General features: G+C 40.4%; 2 protein-coding genes across 7 annotated transcripts in view; one reads left to right on the forward strand and one right to left on the reverse strand.

Annotated features, from left to right (window-relative positions):
- The first annotated feature begins 588 nt into the window (after positions 1-588).
- rfx1a (regulatory factor X, 1a (influences HLA class II expression)) lies at positions 589-14,979 on the forward strand. 6 transcript variants are annotated; one of them, XM_008416893.2, is made up of 20 exons: positions 589-762; positions 3,314-3,409; positions 3,506-3,694; positions 4,505-4,614; positions 4,704-4,799; positions 4,960-5,109; positions 5,296-5,393; positions 5,513-5,960; positions 6,577-6,758; positions 7,576-7,695; positions 7,782-7,915; positions 8,079-8,197; positions 8,520-8,626; positions 8,720-8,871; positions 9,183-9,280; positions 9,541-9,690; positions 10,442-10,650; positions 12,226-12,379; positions 12,647-12,692; positions 12,793-14,979. In XM_008416893.2, the coding sequence occupies exons 2-20, from the start codon at positions 3,334-3,336 to the stop codon at positions 12,951-12,953; spliced, it is 2,799 nt and encodes a 932-aa protein (XP_008415115.1). In that variant the 5' UTR covers positions 589-762; positions 3,314-3,333; the 3' UTR covers positions 12,954-14,979. The 6 variants fall into 6 exon arrangements, with proteins under 6 accessions (XP_008415115.1, XP_008415111.1, XP_008415112.1 ...); XM_008416889.2 differs by having other exon boundaries at positions 3,314-3,694; XM_008416890.2 differs by having other exon boundaries at positions 3,314-3,694; positions 6,583-6,758.
- A 1,534-nt stretch (positions 14,980-16,513) lies between these two features.
- The window catches only part of LOC108166480 (GTPase IMAP family member 8-like), a 10,023-nt gene continuing 9,208 nt past the window's right edge, over positions 16,514-17,328 (reverse strand). Inside the window, exons 6-7 of the mRNA XM_017306134.1 lie at positions 16,905-17,325; positions 16,514-16,824 (exon numbers count right to left, since the gene is read on the reverse strand). Of these exons, the coding sequence (XP_017161623.1) occupies positions 16,547-16,824; positions 16,905-17,325 (699 nt within the window). The 3' untranslated portion in view covers positions 16,514-16,546. The remainder of the gene's footprint in view (positions 16,825-16,904; positions 17,326-17,328) is intronic.

Here is a 17,328-nt window from a genome sequence, read left to right on the forward strand (position 1 = left end):
TTCTCTCCCAATCTTGATATTTTGCTTCACAATCTTCTCAAGGTTGTGCTTAACCCTATTACCTATGGATAGTTTTCTACCACACTTTTTCCTTTCATTCTACTTTCCATTAAAATGCGTGGGCACAGCAAGCTGTGAGCAATCGACTTCTTTAGAAATGACCTTTCATGGCCGCCAATGACTCTTCCTCATGATTTTGTAGGAAGTCTGCAAAATAGCTATAACATAGCATTTCATTAACAAAAATATTTTACTTTATTCGTCTTATGTAATATTCCCATTTCACAATAAACTGAAATGTAGCTTTTCATCAAATGTAAGCTATAATCATCAAAACTTGCAGGAATAAATGCTTAGTGTGCACTGAATCTATAGGTATGTCGCTTTTAATTATACTTGTGTAAATTAACTTCACTATTCTATTCAAAACATACATATTATGTTATTGCTCAGTTAGAAATGTTATTAAAAGTGTTTATACTCGAATGGGCGTGGGGTGCTTTGTAGTATTTTTTTTCACTGCTACTATGACTTTAACAAAATTTGGTTTACGTTAGCCAATCAGAGCGAAGAAGGGGGAGGGAAGGCAGCGGGTGGGTAGCAACAGTTGCCCTGGTGAGGACGAAGCGCCATAGCCACGGTAGCCCTGGCGACAAGAACCCAGCAACGAGAATCAACAACAACAACTGAATCCACTATAAAAATAAAAGAAGATATTTTATTTTGGAACAAGCGCGCGTGGAGGCGGAGGTCAAGTTATAGGTAAATCGAAACATTTTCCCTCTCGAGTGGTTCACACAGAATTGTGCTTTTGCTTTTTCCTTGTTACAGTAGCCATAACGGGAGTCAGCCTTTCAGCGAGGTTAGCCTAAAGCTAGCCGTTGGTCCGTTAACAAGTTAAGCGCGACGGTTAGTGTATGCATCTCCTTCTAATGACACACAGTCTTGCCTGCCATGACGGCGCAGCCACAGATGCATAGTCAAGCAGGCCGTTGTTATGGCGATGTCAAATGCAAAAGGTACAAAATGGCGGTTGTTGTAGAGACCAGTTAGCTTGCTTATCGAGTTACCTTGCTAGAAAGCTGTCACGACAAGCTTGTGCTCGTTACTGCGTGAGGTTTTGTATCATATCGTTAGAAATGAACGTTACCCGTGTTTATTTCGGCACACAGTGCGCATGAGGTGCTGTATTAAAACGTCATGTTGCTTCAATGAACTCACCACATCACACAGGTTTGATAACGTGTACTATCCAATGGAGAAATGAAACGAGACTGGTATATAAGTCTAATAGCCGAATACGGGTTATGGTATCTGGGCTTGGAAGAAGTAGGTATGAAATATGTGTGAAATTTGAGACAGCTGGGGCAGGTGGCAGACATTTAACGTGCGAGGGGCGTGGCGAAGGAGGGCGTTATGCAGGTGTTTGGCTGGTCTGAGAGAGCAGTGGATCTATTTTAACAGTTAATGACCGTGCAAAAGTCGAACAAGGTAGTGTGTCGAATGTAAACAGACAACATATGTTTATTATGGTAGAATAAAGCCCTCACTCTCTCCCAGCATCCAAATAACTATAGTTTAAAATTATATCCACATTTGCACTATTCCTAAAAACTGTCACTGGTAATATTGACATCCTCCTTAACTATAGACATAAATATGCCCCTAGCTATAAATACGATGTAACATTGTAATCATTTATTAGTTTGTCATATTAAATTCCACTAACAATGGCTGTTCTTGTGCATAATTTATATTCTACAGCATGTGGGATTCTTTTTTCCCTAACAATAAAAGCAACAACTTTAATGTCTGTGCAACATGTGCTGTTTTCATCAAAGGACTTTTAAATTCACTTAGAGCACAGCACGACTAACTTGTATCAAGCATTTAGAAATAGTCAACTTGGTGAAATATATTTTTATTTCGTATTGGTTTTTAATATTTGATGTTTTGTTCACAATATTTTAAGTTTTGTTCTAATCAATCCACACTTATTGTTTGTACTCATGAATTATTTATTTGTTTTTAAGTCTATTTTTTAAAGACAAACAGCTCGAGACATAAATTTACATAAAAGATCCTAATGTCTTTTTAATTTGGGACTCTTAGTGATTTATGTAGATCATGCTTTTTCCTGTGTGGAAGAAATTCATGACATACAACAGGAATTATCTTGCTAGTTTGGATTCATTGTTGATTGTCTCATTCAGAACTGGGTCAACATTCGAAACATAGGCTGAAAATCATACAGTCCTTCTATTAACATTTTGCACAGCACTTGTTAGTTGCACAGTAACCCACTTTTTTTTTAACTTCACCTGAAGTTAACACCTTGAAACTTTGCCACATCTGGGTTCTCCAAGAACACATCCAAACTGGTTTTAGAACAAACAAATCTATATGGAAAATCTTCCATAAATGTATCTTTTTATTAGATTAATTACGGATTTAGTTACAACTGTTATCCAAATGAAGAAATGAAAACCTGAAGAATCCTACAATAATAAGCAGAATAAACGTAGAATAAAGAGCAGATATCTTTTTAATGTCTAAAAAGATTAGACATTAAATCCTGTTATGAGTTGCCTACATGTAAAATAAAGTGGTTTCTAGCAGCTGTAAAAATCTAAATAAGTTTAATGGATCGCCATGTTATCGTGTTTGGAGTTTTGTGGAAAACAAATTCCTTTGTAAGTCATTGTCATTTTCTCTAAAATAGCCTTAATGTTGAGACACCAACATTATACAATACTTAGTAAAAGCAATTAACTTAGTTACACTTGATGCATTATGGTGGCATAAAACAGGATGATTTGCAACAATAAGACATTATATTGAGGCATTATCTCAGCTCACATCACAGGCAAAACTAAATGAAAGGTTTTATGTAGGGAGATCTTGTTACACGTAATGAGACACCAAACTTATTCCCATCATTGTTCCTCCCCCACATCTCTTCAGTACCTGCTCTGCCAACAGGTCCGCCACTGCGGCACTTTTCAACAGGCCTCATTCATTCATTTGCATTTTCCAGACAAATGAGAATGTAGCTCTAACCCTGATATCCCCAGCATGCAAACTTGTCCACAAATTATTTTTATGTTTGCTCACCATCTTACACTTTTAGGCCAATTGTAACTTCAAATTGTTATTCCTTGAAATATAAAAGTTATTTACAAGTATTAGGTGCATATTTTCAGGTAGTACTTTATGTTTTGCTCAGCTATTAGATACTCGTCTTTGTGTAATAACTATCAGTTTTTTTTGTATCGAAATCCAATTTTTTTCTCTTTCTTTTTTTTTGTTTTAGGGTGATTGCCAGGTCTTGAAATGGCCACCTCAGCCTATGTAGGGGAGATGCAACCAGCAGCCCAGCCTCAGGGGACTGCAGTGACCGTCACACCGGGTCAGCCTGACACTGCCTCCACCCCTGCAACTACCCCTCAGTTTCTGGCAGAGATTCAAACTGCTGTGGCTACCCCCACTGTTGTCACACCTACAGGCCAAACTACTCCCACTGAGCAGGTTTCCGTGGTCGCCTCTCAGAAGCCTGCAGCCGGGAGTCAAAGCCAGACCGCATCGCAGGTGCAGCCGGCTCAAACGCAGTACGTGACAGCAGAGATCCAGGGTTCCCCCACGCAGTCTGGAAATGCTCAAAGCACTCCTCAGTACATTGTTGTCACAGTCACAGGTAACGTCTGAATTTAGCACATTTGCTCAAATGTCCTCAACACCATAGAATCATTGTTTATGCAGCTGCGCATCTGTGCTCAAGGGATGCTGTAGTTCAGTTGTGGAGCTTTAGTGGCGTCTGCGAAAAATAAAACAATAAACTTGCCATGTTTTGGTATTTATTGATTATGTACAACCTTGACCATTCAAATCCGAATGCGTCTGTTTTCCTGTTATGAGTTGTCTGCATGTAAAATCTCTATTGGGGCTGATTCTGAGCCACCTGTCAGGTTGTTGTTATTGTTAAAATACAAGAAGAATTCATTCATCTGTTCTGGAAGCTTTTCTGGCTTTCTGGGCTGTTGAATGTTGCCGGCCTGTTAAATAAGTAGGCACCATACAAAGTCACAGAATCTTTATTTGTACATTTAAATTTTTTTTATGTGATAGTTATGGCTGATACTACAAATATAATTTATTTCTTACTAATATCTATACAGTTGCTTTAGAAGATTACTGTCATCCATACGAAGGGTATGCCATAAGTGTTCACTACTAAATTAAACTAGCCGTAAATTAGATTTTAACTGGGAAGTTGAGTGGAAGGAAAAAGTGTGGTATATGAATAAATGTGTATGTTTTGTTTAATAGCATCTGATCCAATGTGACCAATTTATTCTTATTAAGAATATGTATAATTTGTCACAATGAATTTAAAAGGTAATGTTTGTCATTAATCATTGGTACAGTCTTAAGAAATAAATGCTGTATTTAAACCAGAAAAAACTGAAGTTTGGGTGTTCTTGTTTTTTTTTTTTTTTACTTTCAGAGGGTTCTCTTCACTCAAGTGACAGTGTGTCAGATTCTAGCCCACCTCCAGCTGTTGTGCAGACAGGAGTTCCCACACAGGTTGTTCAGCAGGTACAGGCAGCCCAGCAGGTAAGATATATTCATGCTTACCAATACACTTATTAACCTGTATTTGTTTAGATATTTGTTTTATTCTAAAAGGATTTTTGTCTCAACAGAGGTCGGTGGTGCAGGCCACTTCTCAGATAGCCAAAACTGAGCCAGGCCCACAACTCAGTGTCACCAACCTACAGCCTGTTCATATCACACAGGAAGTAAGTCGAAAATATACACAAAAGGTACGCAAGGCTAAATGCGAACCGATTGGTCTTCATAGCTTCAGTTCTTAAAATATATGCAAGTGCTGATTGATGTTTGACTTCCTCTCATTCTGGCTCAGTATTTGTCAGCTTATTGTCTCTGTGGACCTTTTAGCTTCCCGTTTCAATGGAGGCCGTCGAGTTAGGCAGAGATAGGACAGTAGACGAGTTGCAGCTTCATCATCTGACAGCAGATCCTGAATCTTTGGCCTGGGTGCCAAAAGTCCACAATGACAACAGTGGGCTCTGGACTGTTTATTACCAAGTAGGTTAGGGAGACACAAGGGAAAGTGCTGCTTTAAAGCTGAAGGAACAAAGATTGTAATTGCAGCTGAGTAATGTGTGCAATTCTAATTACAAATGAAAAGTATGCAAAATGCATTTAGTTTCCCCATGTTGAAAGAGTTACTAACAAGGATTTATTGGATTTTTGCGTGTGCTGACTCTTTAGGTCCAGCAGCAGCTTGCTTCAGTGCCGGTGCAGCATGTGTACGCCAACCAAGTGCAGTATGTGGAAGGAGGAGACACCAACTACACAACCAGCACCATGTCAGAATCCACTTGTGTCCGATAATCGACTTAAAATGTCAAAACAGCATTAATTTTCTGCCTTACATGCTGTGCTTTCTAAAAGTTTTTAAAGAAATCTTCATATTTCTCTCATCTAGCCGCTCCAGCACCTTCCCTTACACTGAAACGCCGCTGTACACCCAGAGCACGGCTGCCCAGTATTACGAAGGTCAGCCGACATCGGGTACGCAGGCCTCTTCCCCTGGCACGAGTTTGACAGTCGCCGTGACTGCTGGCGCCACGGGGGGCGTGTCCATGTTTGTGGCCCAGCCCACCACTGCGGCAGGAGGCGGCGCCACTGTAGTGGCCGCTGGGGGCACTGCCAACGGGTCAGAGGAAGGGGCGGGCACCAATGGTAGCGCAGTGGGCAGTTACGTGATCCAGGGCGGTTACATGCTGGGCAGTGGTAGCAACAGCAGCAGCAGCAGCAGCAATGGAGGGGCCGCCGGGAACAGTCAGAACTACTCACACAGCGCCCGTGCCTCCCCAGCCACTGTGAGTATTACAGAGGGCGAGGAGAGTAGCGTGCCGTCGGCAGACAAGAAGGTATGCAGAGGCGCCAAGCGCAGGAGTTTTCTTCTCGTTCCGTTCCCATCCACACAACCCTCCGATGGCGCACACCGATGATGATGATGTCATAGTGGAGTTTTGTCAATCAGAACGCATGAGAACAATCTGAGGACTCGGAAACACTAAAACTTGCAAAACGTTCCTCCTCTAAGGAAAAACTAAACCATGACCTCATCATTCTCATGTCATTGCAGTGCATGCGATGAGGGGCATTTATAATCTGCTTGAAATGCCCCCAACACAATACAGTTCATCTTAAATTCATCATATTGATTCCCATGTGGTAACAATATTTACTAAAAAACATGTTTGGCAGACATCCCATCAGTATTCCAGGTCATTGATTCATTGCATACCAAAGTTGTATGCCACGGCACGCAAACAGACGTTTTTGTTTTCATCCCTGAATGGATGACCGAGCTGTGAATGTGAATGGATCTGTGTTTGTAGGATTTAGAGATGAAACTTTTACTGCATGGACTATTTCTGTTCATTTTCAAATGTGTTGGCAAATATGTTGGCGTTCACTGGTGTTTCTAATCGCACCAGCCGTTTTTCTTCTTGCTTTTCTCTTTCGTTGCATGTGTGTCAGGTACAGTGGTTGCTGGACAACTATGAGACGGCTGAAGGAGTAAGTCTGCCACGTTCCACGCTGTACTGCCACTACCTGCTGCACTGCCAGGAACAGAAGCTTGAACCAGTGAATGCTGCTTCCTTTGGGAAACTCATCCGATCCGTGTTCATGGGGCTTCGCACGCGACGCCTGGGCACTCGGTAGGTGTCTGAAAAAGTGTTCGGCTTCTATATTCAGCCCCAGACAAAACTACTCTTAGTTGCCCTAAAAAAAGGACCAAGACGGCCCTTTATGTAAGAGTGGCAACAACAAAGTGTTTGCTGGGAAAAAAAATCTATTACAAGTTTACCACAAGCCATGTGCTTTGGTTGGATGAGACCAAAGTTGAACCTTGTGGCCTACTTACAAGACACTATGTATGCCCTGAAACTAACACTGCACGTCATCCTGAACACATTGTCCCCACAGTAAAACATGTTGGTGGCAGCTTTATGCAAAGGGATTGTTTTTCTTCACTGGGGGCAAGGAAGATGATTAGAGTTGATGTGCAGACAGTTAGTAGCTAAATACAGGATTATCCTGAAGGAAACGTTTTCCTCTGACAGGGTTAGATTAAAACCTTCCAGCCGGACAATAACCCAAAACATACAGCCAGAGATACAAGAACATGGTTCTTCTGATCAAAGCAGGCTCATGTCTAACCTGGTCAAAGTCCACGCCTGAATCCAAGGCATAAATATTAATGTTTACAGAGTCCTTCCATCCAATCTGATCGTGCAAAATATAAAAAAAATATAAATTTCTAGATGTTGGTTTTAGAACTATTGACCCAAGCTGGCTGAAACCAAATGCCCAACTCACTTTTTCAAATTATTGGTTTTTGAAAAACATTTATGCTTCATTTCCTTCATCTTTCAGCTGTAGTCTACTCTCTGTACAGATGAACTCAGAATAGGTGTGGGTTACGTAAATTTCATAAAAGAAAGGAGAGTGACGGTTGCTTTTCTCTCCTATTAGGGGCAATTCTAAATACCACTATTACGGACTGAGAATCAAGGCCGGCTCATCTCTTCTCCGACTCATGGAAGACCAGCAACATTTGGCCATGAGGCAACAGCCGTTCTCTCAGAAACAAAGGTTTGAGCACGGCTATTCACGTCCCGTCAATTGTTTAACCACAAACTTCGTTGTTTTAATTCAGTCGGTCCCCTTGTTCCTTGCAGGTTGAAGCCTGTGCATAAAGTTGAAGGTATGACCAACGGGACCGCAGCAGGAGCAGGCCAGCAGCAACAGCAGCAACAGGGATCCGGACATGTGGACATCAGCACCCAGGTTCAGCAGTACCAGCAGTTCCTGGGTGAGTTTGGTGATAGTTCACGTGACATTGATCGGACAGTTTCACCTGATAAACATGAATAAACAGATCTATTATAGACCCATTATACCTACACTAAAGTTATTTATAATGCATATAAATGTTATTTATCTCTGGGTAATCTGTGCGTGGATCCTGCCTCCAGATGCTTCTCGATCTCTCCCTGAGTTTCCAGACATCGAACTCCACGGGAAGTCTCTCCCAGAGGGAATTGAACTCGACCACATAAAGAGCTTTCAGCTGCTTTACAGAGAACACTGTGAGGTACCAGAAAGCTTCTACACCAAATATTTATGAGAATGGGTTTTCCATGTTGTTTTTGAATCCTTACGTTGTGTAAAAATAGATGAAATCCTTCTTTGTTAACGGGAGAGTGATGCAGAAGCAACTTAAATCCCTTCTAGAAGGACTTTTTTTTTAACAGTGTTGACTGGAAATTAATTTATTAGAATTCGTTTCTCAAAGATGGAGCCAGAATGATAGTTTTTCTAAATATGATCACTTTCCGCTTAAAAAACAATAACTGGTGATTCATTATCAGCTGTGCATGTGTCTGATGTTGATTTTTTTTTTTTTTGTTTCTCAGGCCATACTGGACGTAATGGTCAATCTGCAGTTTACGCTGGTAGAGACTCTATGGAAAACCTTCTGGAGGTTCAGCCAAAGCCAAGCTGGAGATACTCCAATGGCCGTGTAAGTGTTTCCATTCCTTTTGGCAGAGAATGACCACTTATTATCTGCTGTAGGAGTCCGACTTTTTTCCGTGCAAACTTTCCATTTTCACAGGCACGATGAGTCAGAGAAGCGCCTCCCAAAATCCTGCCTGGTGTTGCTGTGCAAGTACGAGCCGGTGCTGCGCTGGAGCCGGGACTGTGACAACAGCCTGTACCAGAGCCTGGTGGAGATCCTCATCCCCGACGTCCTCAGACCCATCCCCAGTAAGGCTCAGCAGTGCATGACAAAGCATTGTCATGTGTGGTTAAACAGCTACTTTTAACCACAAACTTCAGTCGCAACAAAGCCAAGTTAAAGAAAGTCATTCTGCAAAGATTAAGCCTGCCTTCAAACATCCCTGTACTGTTCATCTACTTGGGTCTTCCACTACTTTCTTTCTGTTTCTTTATTTTAGTTGATCTTACTCTTTTTTTTCTTTTTTTTTTTTACTATTCCTCTTTGCGATACTTTCAGTTTACCAATCCTGGTTTTATTGCAAAGTTATTACATTATTTCAACTGTTTGTTGCCTGCAGGTGCCTTAACACAAGCCATTCGTAACTTTGCCAAGAGCCTTGAGAGCTGGCTGACCAACGCCATGATGAACATCCCTGAGGAAATGGTCCGCATCAAGGTACAGCTCTGCAACAACTGCCTCGCATTTCACAAAAGAGCAAACTACTTTTATGTCTGGGTTATCATTATTCAGAATTTTTTCAAGAATTTAAAACATTTTCTGCAACAATATATTTTCAGAAAAGGACTTGAAATAATTTAATTGGAAGATTTAACTTTGCTTAGTATGAAAATACACAAAAAGAATGATTTACTGGGACTAATTGCTCTTATGAGGTTGTTTCTGATCAATCTTTTCTGACCCTGCCTTGCCCTCAGGTGACATCAGCCAATGCTTTTGCCCAGACGCTGCGCCGCTACACCAGTCTGAACCATCTCGCGCAGGCAGCCCGCGCTGTCCTCCAGAACACAGCTCAGATCAACCAGATGCTCTCCGACCTCAACCGAGTCGACTTTGCAAACGTCCAGGTTGGTTTTAGGCTCTTGAGTTTTGGGCCCTGAGAGCATCCGAGTGACACCACTTGAATTTCACTATCGGGGCTTGGGCCTTCATCTTAGTTTTGTGCAGAGTGCAGTAATTTCTGCTGCAGCTTGTGGTTTTGGCGAGGCGTGACACGCAGCCAGTTTTGATCACTTTCTAACCCAGGAAGCCCCTTCTCTGTTCTCTGTTTCTCAGAAATGTTTCTGCAGGTTGTCGGCTCAGATCTGGGGTTGATTTTAAAGCATGACTGAAAGTTTAGGTTTAAATGCGAGCTTCCTGTGCCTCTTGCTCACATCTTTCACTCATTTAGCAAAAGGAAAAATTCAGAATGATCAAAGTGAGGGTTTTTTTGGGAGGTTCTAAACAGCTAATGTCTTTCTTGTAGTAAAAAAATGGCATAACAATCTGGAATAAAAGCACTGGAATGTAGAAAGCTAATGTATTGTAATACTAGAAATGAATGCTGCTGTTCTGATTTTAAACAATGTTAGGACAGTTACTCTGTCAGGAAACGATTAAGTGCTTCACACAGGAAGATGAGGCACTGCCTTTTGCCTCCATTTCCTTTATAAATAATCATCAGCCCTGACACAATTCCACTTTAGTCTCAGCACCATTCTGACTAGCTTTTAGCATTAACCTTCAGACAAAGACAAAAAGATCTACCTGAGCAAAGTTCTTTTTTTTTTTAAACTAAATTTTAAAGTAAAGTTTTTTTTTCTCTGTATCGCTCTGCAGGAGCAAGCTTCATGGGTGTGCAGATGCGAAGACCGTGTGGTGCAGCGGCTGGAGCAGGACTTCAAGCTGACCCTGCAGCAGCAGAACTCCTTGGAGCAGTGGGCCGTGTGGCTTGATGGCGTGGTCTCCCAGGTCCTGAAGCCGTACCAGCACAGCCCGGCGTTTCCAAAGGCTGCCAAGCTCTTCTTACTCAAGTGGTCGTTTTACAGGTATGATGGCAAAGACAAGACGACGGAGAGAGAGAGAGGGGCTTGTGTTCTTCACTGATGTGTGATTTGAGGTTTGAGCTGGAAGAATGCATTAAAGCACGTTTCATGTTCTCATGTCTTCTCTGAAATGCGTACATTTCAGAGAAGTGTTAAATAAATGTTCATCATAGCTGCTGGTATGATATGGTACAGTTGCTATCAGGGGAGTTAAAGAAAAAACGTTCCGCCTGGTGGTGAAATAATCAAATATATCAGTTAGAATAATGTTTGATTTCCATCCTTAGACTAAAGCAAAAACATACTGAGTAAATATCTGTGTACCTTGTACACTTCATTACTCCATGCTGGACTCAGATGGAGAAGATTCTGGTCACTCCAACACATTCGCTGGCATCTTATTTGATTGGAGCTACAGAATGTACCAAACCGCAGCACGATATCAAGTTATCAGAAATCAACTTGAATGCGTTATTATTTTTCAGGTGCCATTTAGGAAAACTCTGTGTCCAGTAATACCAGTAATGCATTTTGCCTGTTCACTTCCCTGGATGTGTACATCAGGTGCTGACAGACTAAAGCTCTCTAAGCATATTGGGAACATTTTGATGAAGGCAAATGCAGAAAGCCAGGAAAATGCACAATCAGTCATTTCATTTCAATATTCAGTGATAGCATCTCAATGACACGATTTCCTAATATCATCCAGCTCAATGCTAAACAACAGGAAGAATTTGATGGAGGATTTTCATACCACATTTAGTGTAAGTAAAATATAATCCGTTAACTTTGATAAATCAGTTTTTTGATTGCTCCTCCTTCACTACAAACATGCTACTGTTTTCAGGATCTTTTATCTTGATCTGTAATCTCCATGCTTAAAGCATACTGTCACCACTCTCAGCTTCCCATTCACTACATAAATATGTTAGCTTGTTCGGTGTCGGCACACTAAAGCAGTGCAACGAGGTCATTTACAGCCACTAAAAAGTCTTATTTTGGCAACAGATTCAGCAGCGTGAGTCTAGATTTACTGTGAAATAATGACATCATGCATTGGTCTAATTTGAGCCTCTTTGTCTCTTCTTGACTTGTTCCTCTTATTTGTGGCTCAGAAGTCAATGTTTACAAAATATTTTGTTGCATAGATGAATTTTTGAAGTCAACTTGTTGATGTCAGCTCTATTTAAATGGGGTAATATATTGTATTTTATAATGAAAACTACATTTCAAGTAAACCTGTCTTAAGAAGATATTAATCACCTGTCCGGCAATTATCATTTTACACTTAAACTGACTTTTGGTTTAATTTAATAATTAGGATAAAGGAAGTCAAAGTGTTACAAACGGTTTCCACCTCACTTCCTCTTACTTGTTGCATTTCGTCCTTCCTCCACCTGTCGAGGTGAGGACTGAGATGTGATGAGTAACACTGAGAAGAGGAATTGAGGATAATGAAAATGAGGAAATCAAAAAACGCACACGGATGCACTGCATCCTTTTTTTTTTTTGTTGGTTGCAGAAGTGAGATTTGTTTTGTGAGTGACTGGGTTTTGTTTTTTTATTCCTGCTCTCCAGTTCCATGGTGATCAGGGACCTGACCCTGCGAAGTGCAGCCAGTTTTGGTTCCTTTCACTTGATCCGCCTGCTGTACGATGAGTACATGTACTACCTTATCGAGCACAGAGTGGCCCAGGCTAAGGGAGAAACCCCCATCGCCGTGATGGGAGAGGTACTAACTCACACACTGGGGTTCCTACGCAGCCTGGATAAATCCAGAGCGGGGAAAGATGTTTGTATTTTCACGTTTATTCCTTTTCCTGTTGTCCAAAAGTAGTATTCATCCATCCAACCATCTTAGAAAAGGGACTGAGAACTTTGATTCTGATAAACTATAAACGTAAAGCGTGTAGGAACCCTGACACACTCACAATAACAATAAATATATATATATATATATAGAAACACCTTCCTTGACTCATTCCTGTCCTGCTGTCAGTTTGCCAGTTTAGGTCGCGGCCTGAACCAGCTGGATCCTGACAAAGGTCTGCACTGAATCTGCCTCATCACCACCAATAACAACAGCAGTCATCTCCCTAAGCATATTAAAGATAACTGTGTCCCTTTCACATTTGTCATCCACAGAAGAGGAAGAGGAAGAAGATGATGAGAGCGAGGAAGAGGGCCAGGAGCTGACCCTCCCCGCCGACGCGGCGGTGCTCGGAGAGGAGTCTCTGGAGCCTCCGGCCAAGCTGGCCAGAACGGACCAGCGCGTCCTCTTCACCACGGGCTCGGCTGACAACTAACTAACCAGCTCCTGTTCTCCAACGCGCACAGATGTACAAAACAAATAACACTAATTTATACGTTTGATAGCTGTAAATAGGTCCTGTCGATGTGTGTGTGAACACTGTCGCTGCAAACTGTTTTAATTGGGTGCAATGCAATCCAAACTGTTTAACTGCTGCTGCCCGGATGGCAAAACCACCTGTTGAGTTACACCACCGTCTCTGATAGGAGATGGTGGCTTTAGATGTGTGGCTTTAGAAAACCAGAACCTTACCGCACACAGAAACGCAGAGAACTTTTATTTGTATTATTCTGTAAAGAGAAAAGAAAACAAAAACAAAAAGCTAAAAGCAGGCATGTTTAATTTTAACCATTACAACCTGTTGCCTAGCTGAAAACACCCCTGCTCCCCTCAGACCTGGAACCGTCACTGCCATACGTAGGCGATCTTGAAATGCTGCAATGTCTGTGTGTAGAGGAGGGTGCGAAGCAGAGTTCAAACGTTGGCGCCAAGTCTGGTTGTTACTAATCTGTGAAGCGCCACGTGATACAAAACCGAGGTAAGAACTGTTAAAAAAAAGAAAGAATAAAGAAAACAGCAGGGGGAAGTGTGATATATGGGGTGGCTTTGTTTAGTGTGCTTGTGTTTTTTGTTGGCACCACTAAGCTGTTGTTTCTGAAAGCTGACTGAACATGTTTTACCACGGTTGTGTTTGATTGTGAGTAATGGAAAGTGTTTCTGTAGATATTTTCTTACACATTTGGGAAGCTTTGAGTCGACTTGACTGGCCTGTAAAGAAAACATAACTGTGTTTTTTTATTTTATTTTATTTGGGTGCCTCCTGCAGCTGCTACACACTTGTAAAGACAAAAGCAGTTTTATAGGGACTCATATTATGGTTTCACAGCAGATGTACTGTATGCGTGACGTTTATGTTCAAAGTGCTTTAATCCTGCCTAATAAGTTCCTCTGTGGCCTCATTTCCTTTGAGATCTTATTTTCTTGCCTTGTTTGCATTTTTTTTCCAACCCCTCATTTTTGTGCCAAACCTGTTTTCCTTTGTGACTTTTTTTTCCCTTTTTCTCTTTGTGTTTTTTGTTTAATTTTGAAGGACTGTGCCTGAGTAAGAACAGTGAAATAACCTGCTGTATATTTATCCACTATTTTTGGGATTTTGTTGTCACTAAGTGAACCTCTCGTGCTGTGTGTGGTGCTGTGTTGTCTCACATTGTAAGCAGCATTATTTTTGTGTGCTTTATTGATTTGTGATTGTATGTTGAGTTATCAACCCTCTATCATATCTGATGACTTTACCACAGACAGGCTCTCTTTGCACACGTTGACTATTGTCTTTAAAAAAAAAAAGAAAAAAAAAAAAGCTTATCCAAACCTTTGTTTTCACCTTCTTTGAAGTCTTCTGTGTACTTTTAGCGGTGAGATGGAGGCGTCAGATTACATGTAAATATTTCAGATTGCTCAGTTCAGAGAATCTGGTTGGAGGTGAGAAATCTGAAAGCTTTTTTTGTTTTTTTTCTTTTTGTTTCCCTCCACCACCGTTTCTCATCTCGCTGCATTTTAGCCCTCCTGCCAATGGCTTCGTTTTGCTTCGACCCTCCATATTCTTAAACACTGTTCATCGAGATTGGTTGGTGTAAACATTTCATGGTGTTTTTTCATGAATATTTCAACGCTATGTCTTTAAAAGGCTGCAGGTCGTTGAGACTGGCAGCTTTCAAACCAGCACATTAGCTTGTTAAGTGGAGTCTACTACAGCTGAGTACATATCACTCCCGTCTTTCTATGGTCTACACCATTCAGAGTGGTTTAACCAGTAAAACTGTTTAGTCATTTTTATAGTGCGTTGTTTCTTATGTACAAAACAAATTGAAGGACAAAAAGAAAAAAAAAAAAAAAGATGTTCAGTGGCAGTGTTTTATGAATTTGGTCTGCTATAAGTATGACTGTGCCTTTGGAGGTGGTAGAATGCAAATCAGATGTTTTTAATTTTAAAGATATAAATTAAAGGAGTTTTTAAAATTACACCAGCTTCTTTGTCTGGAGATTTATTTTCCTCAAAGTTCAGCTTTGGTCACTTCTCTCTGAGGCAGCGTTTCTAATCTTGGTGGGAAAATGCTTGGTGTGGGTGGGAAACCAGTAGATAAGCGGCTATTGTAGGATTATTGCCAWAAACATAGTAAGTCCTAAGATGGTCTACAAAAAGTGAATGCTGGTTGACACTTGTAGCATAAACTCTGGCAAATTTATGCAACATTATCAGAGCTTTTTACAAAAAAAAGTCCTGAGAGAAAAGTATTTTCCTATGTGTGAAGCAAAAGAAGAGCTGTTTGAGATTTTCTTACATCTTCAAAAAAACAAAACCTATAAAGTGCTTTTTGAGCTGTTTTGTCATCCAGGAAGACGCCTTATTAAACAAAATACTACAATGCTCACTGACTTCCTGGGTTGAAGGTACACACATTGAGGAAGCTGCTGTTGCTGCAAAGAACAAAAAAAACAGACTAAAGGTAAAGTAAAGCCCTGTCTAGAAGTCAGACACCGACTCAAATACAACACTTATTGTTCAGGGTTTCTCTTCTCTGCAGCTCACCCTGCTGGTTTCCTGTAGTATTCATGATTGTGTTAAGACAGGTGAACTTTCTTGATCATATTTTTTAAATCTTATTCCTGCTGAGACCCAACTATCACCAAATTTCCACCTATAACTCTGGTATATGAGTTCATGACCCGACACATTCTTAACGAGTAATTAGAAAAGGCCCACAGCATCATATTGCTGTGTTATTCAAGAGACTTTTGCATTAGCTGTCAGCATATTCACTTATGCTGACAGCTAATGCAAATACTGTCTGGGATATTTTTAGATAATTGTAGTCATACATGCTGTGTTTCTTCTTTAAACACTCATCATCAATCCTTCTTTCACCTCTTCCTTACTCCTGTTCCATTCATCTCCTGTAAGAGTGTATTGATTTGCAACTAAGGAAGTTTCTGAAATGTATTTTGTTTGATTTTAGTTGTGAAACATCCATGCTGCATATCTATACATTTTTGGAACAGCTCTTTCACTTGAACAGGATCATCAGAACTAACATTTATAACATGACATCTGTTCACATCTGTTTAATTGTGTGAAACAGATGTAATAAAAAGAAATGGTAGTTTCATTCTTTTTTAAATTTTATTTTACAAATAATTACCACTAACTTTTGTAGCTTACTGACTGTAAAGCTTATAAAAACAAAGTACAAAACTCTGTATATATCATCATGCAGCCTACATACAGATAAATCTAAGAAATTATTGTGAATTTGTTTTCTGTTACTTATTTTACAAAGTAAAACTCATTATTTGTTACATATATTTCCTAGAGTGCCTTTATATCTTGTAATTAAAAACAATTAAATACTTGTAAAAATCTTTATTTATCAATATGACATGACTTCATCAACAAGTTCTTTGTAACAATAGCATAAACATCCAGCATTTATGCTTTTTGAAAAATCTGAGTTAATGAGCAAAAATTCTTGTGGATTTTTATTGATGTACAATCATGCTGCTTCCCATGTGGTTCTATGTTTTTGTCAGATCTTATTGCCTTAGTTGGAACAGGACTTCCTGAGTGTAATCTTTTGTTTGTTTTCCATCTTTGCTCTTCGGAGAGAATAAGTACAAATTTGCCAGATTCGCATTTCTCAGAGGACTCTCAGATACTTCAGTATCAGTAGCTGAAAAACAAATGCTGCCGATCCCAGAGCTGATCTCAGACAGTCTCGCTCTGTTATTCAGCCATTCAGTGATGTGGTCATGTCCTCGTCGTTTCATGAACTCAGGAATGCTTCCGTATTCTGATAAAACATCTCCACTCACTGAAACAGAAAATGAAATACTTTATTCATTGGAAACATGCAGCTGTGAATAAATACATTTTAAATCATGGCACACTTACTGTAAGGAACGTGAAAGTCATCCATGCTCTGTGCTGTTCTCACATAAGGCACTGTTGGTTCCTCTGGTTCTTGTGCTAAAACCTTCAACACTCGCTCTACCAGCTCCTGCTCTCTCCTGTTCCATTCTTCTTCTATTTGTTGTTTTTGCCAGGGAAGTACCTGAAATTTATTTTGTTTGCCTTCAGTTGTGAAGATTCCCTTGTTATGAGTTACCATGTCAATCATTTTTTGGAACAATTCTTGGACTTGAACAGAATAATCAGAACAATTAGGGTTTAGAACATGGTATCTGTTCCCACATTTCTCCAGAAGCTCCTGGAGCTGCTTTCCCTCTCTGACGATGTAATTCTCTACAGGGAGGCCATTGATCCAGTCTCCCCAGGTAAACAGCACCATGCAGTGTCTCCACACTCTCTCTGTTAA

Source organism: Poecilia reticulata, linkage group LG8 (assembly GCF_000633615.1).
Source record: "Poecilia reticulata strain Guanapo linkage group LG8, Guppy_female_1.0+MT, whole genome shotgun sequence".
In the NCBI taxonomy this organism is placed as follows: Eukaryota; Metazoa; Chordata; class Actinopteri; order Cyprinodontiformes; family Poeciliidae; genus Poecilia; species Poecilia reticulata.

Bases quoted from the DNA above. Each gene is read 5' to 3' on its own strand.
- rfx1a (XM_008416889.2), top strand. From the start codon at position 3,334: ATGGCCACCTCAGCCTATGTAGGGGAGATGCAACCAGCAGCCCAGCCT. The intron at 7,916-8,078 runs GTGAGTTTGGTG...TCCTGCCTCCAG, and splicing joins GCAGTACCAGCAGTTCCTGG to ATGCTTCTCGATCTCTCCCT. The intron at 12,380-12,646 runs GTACTAACTCAC...TCCTGCTGTCAG, and splicing joins CCATCGCCGTGATGGGAGAG to TTTGCCAGTTTAGGTCGCGG.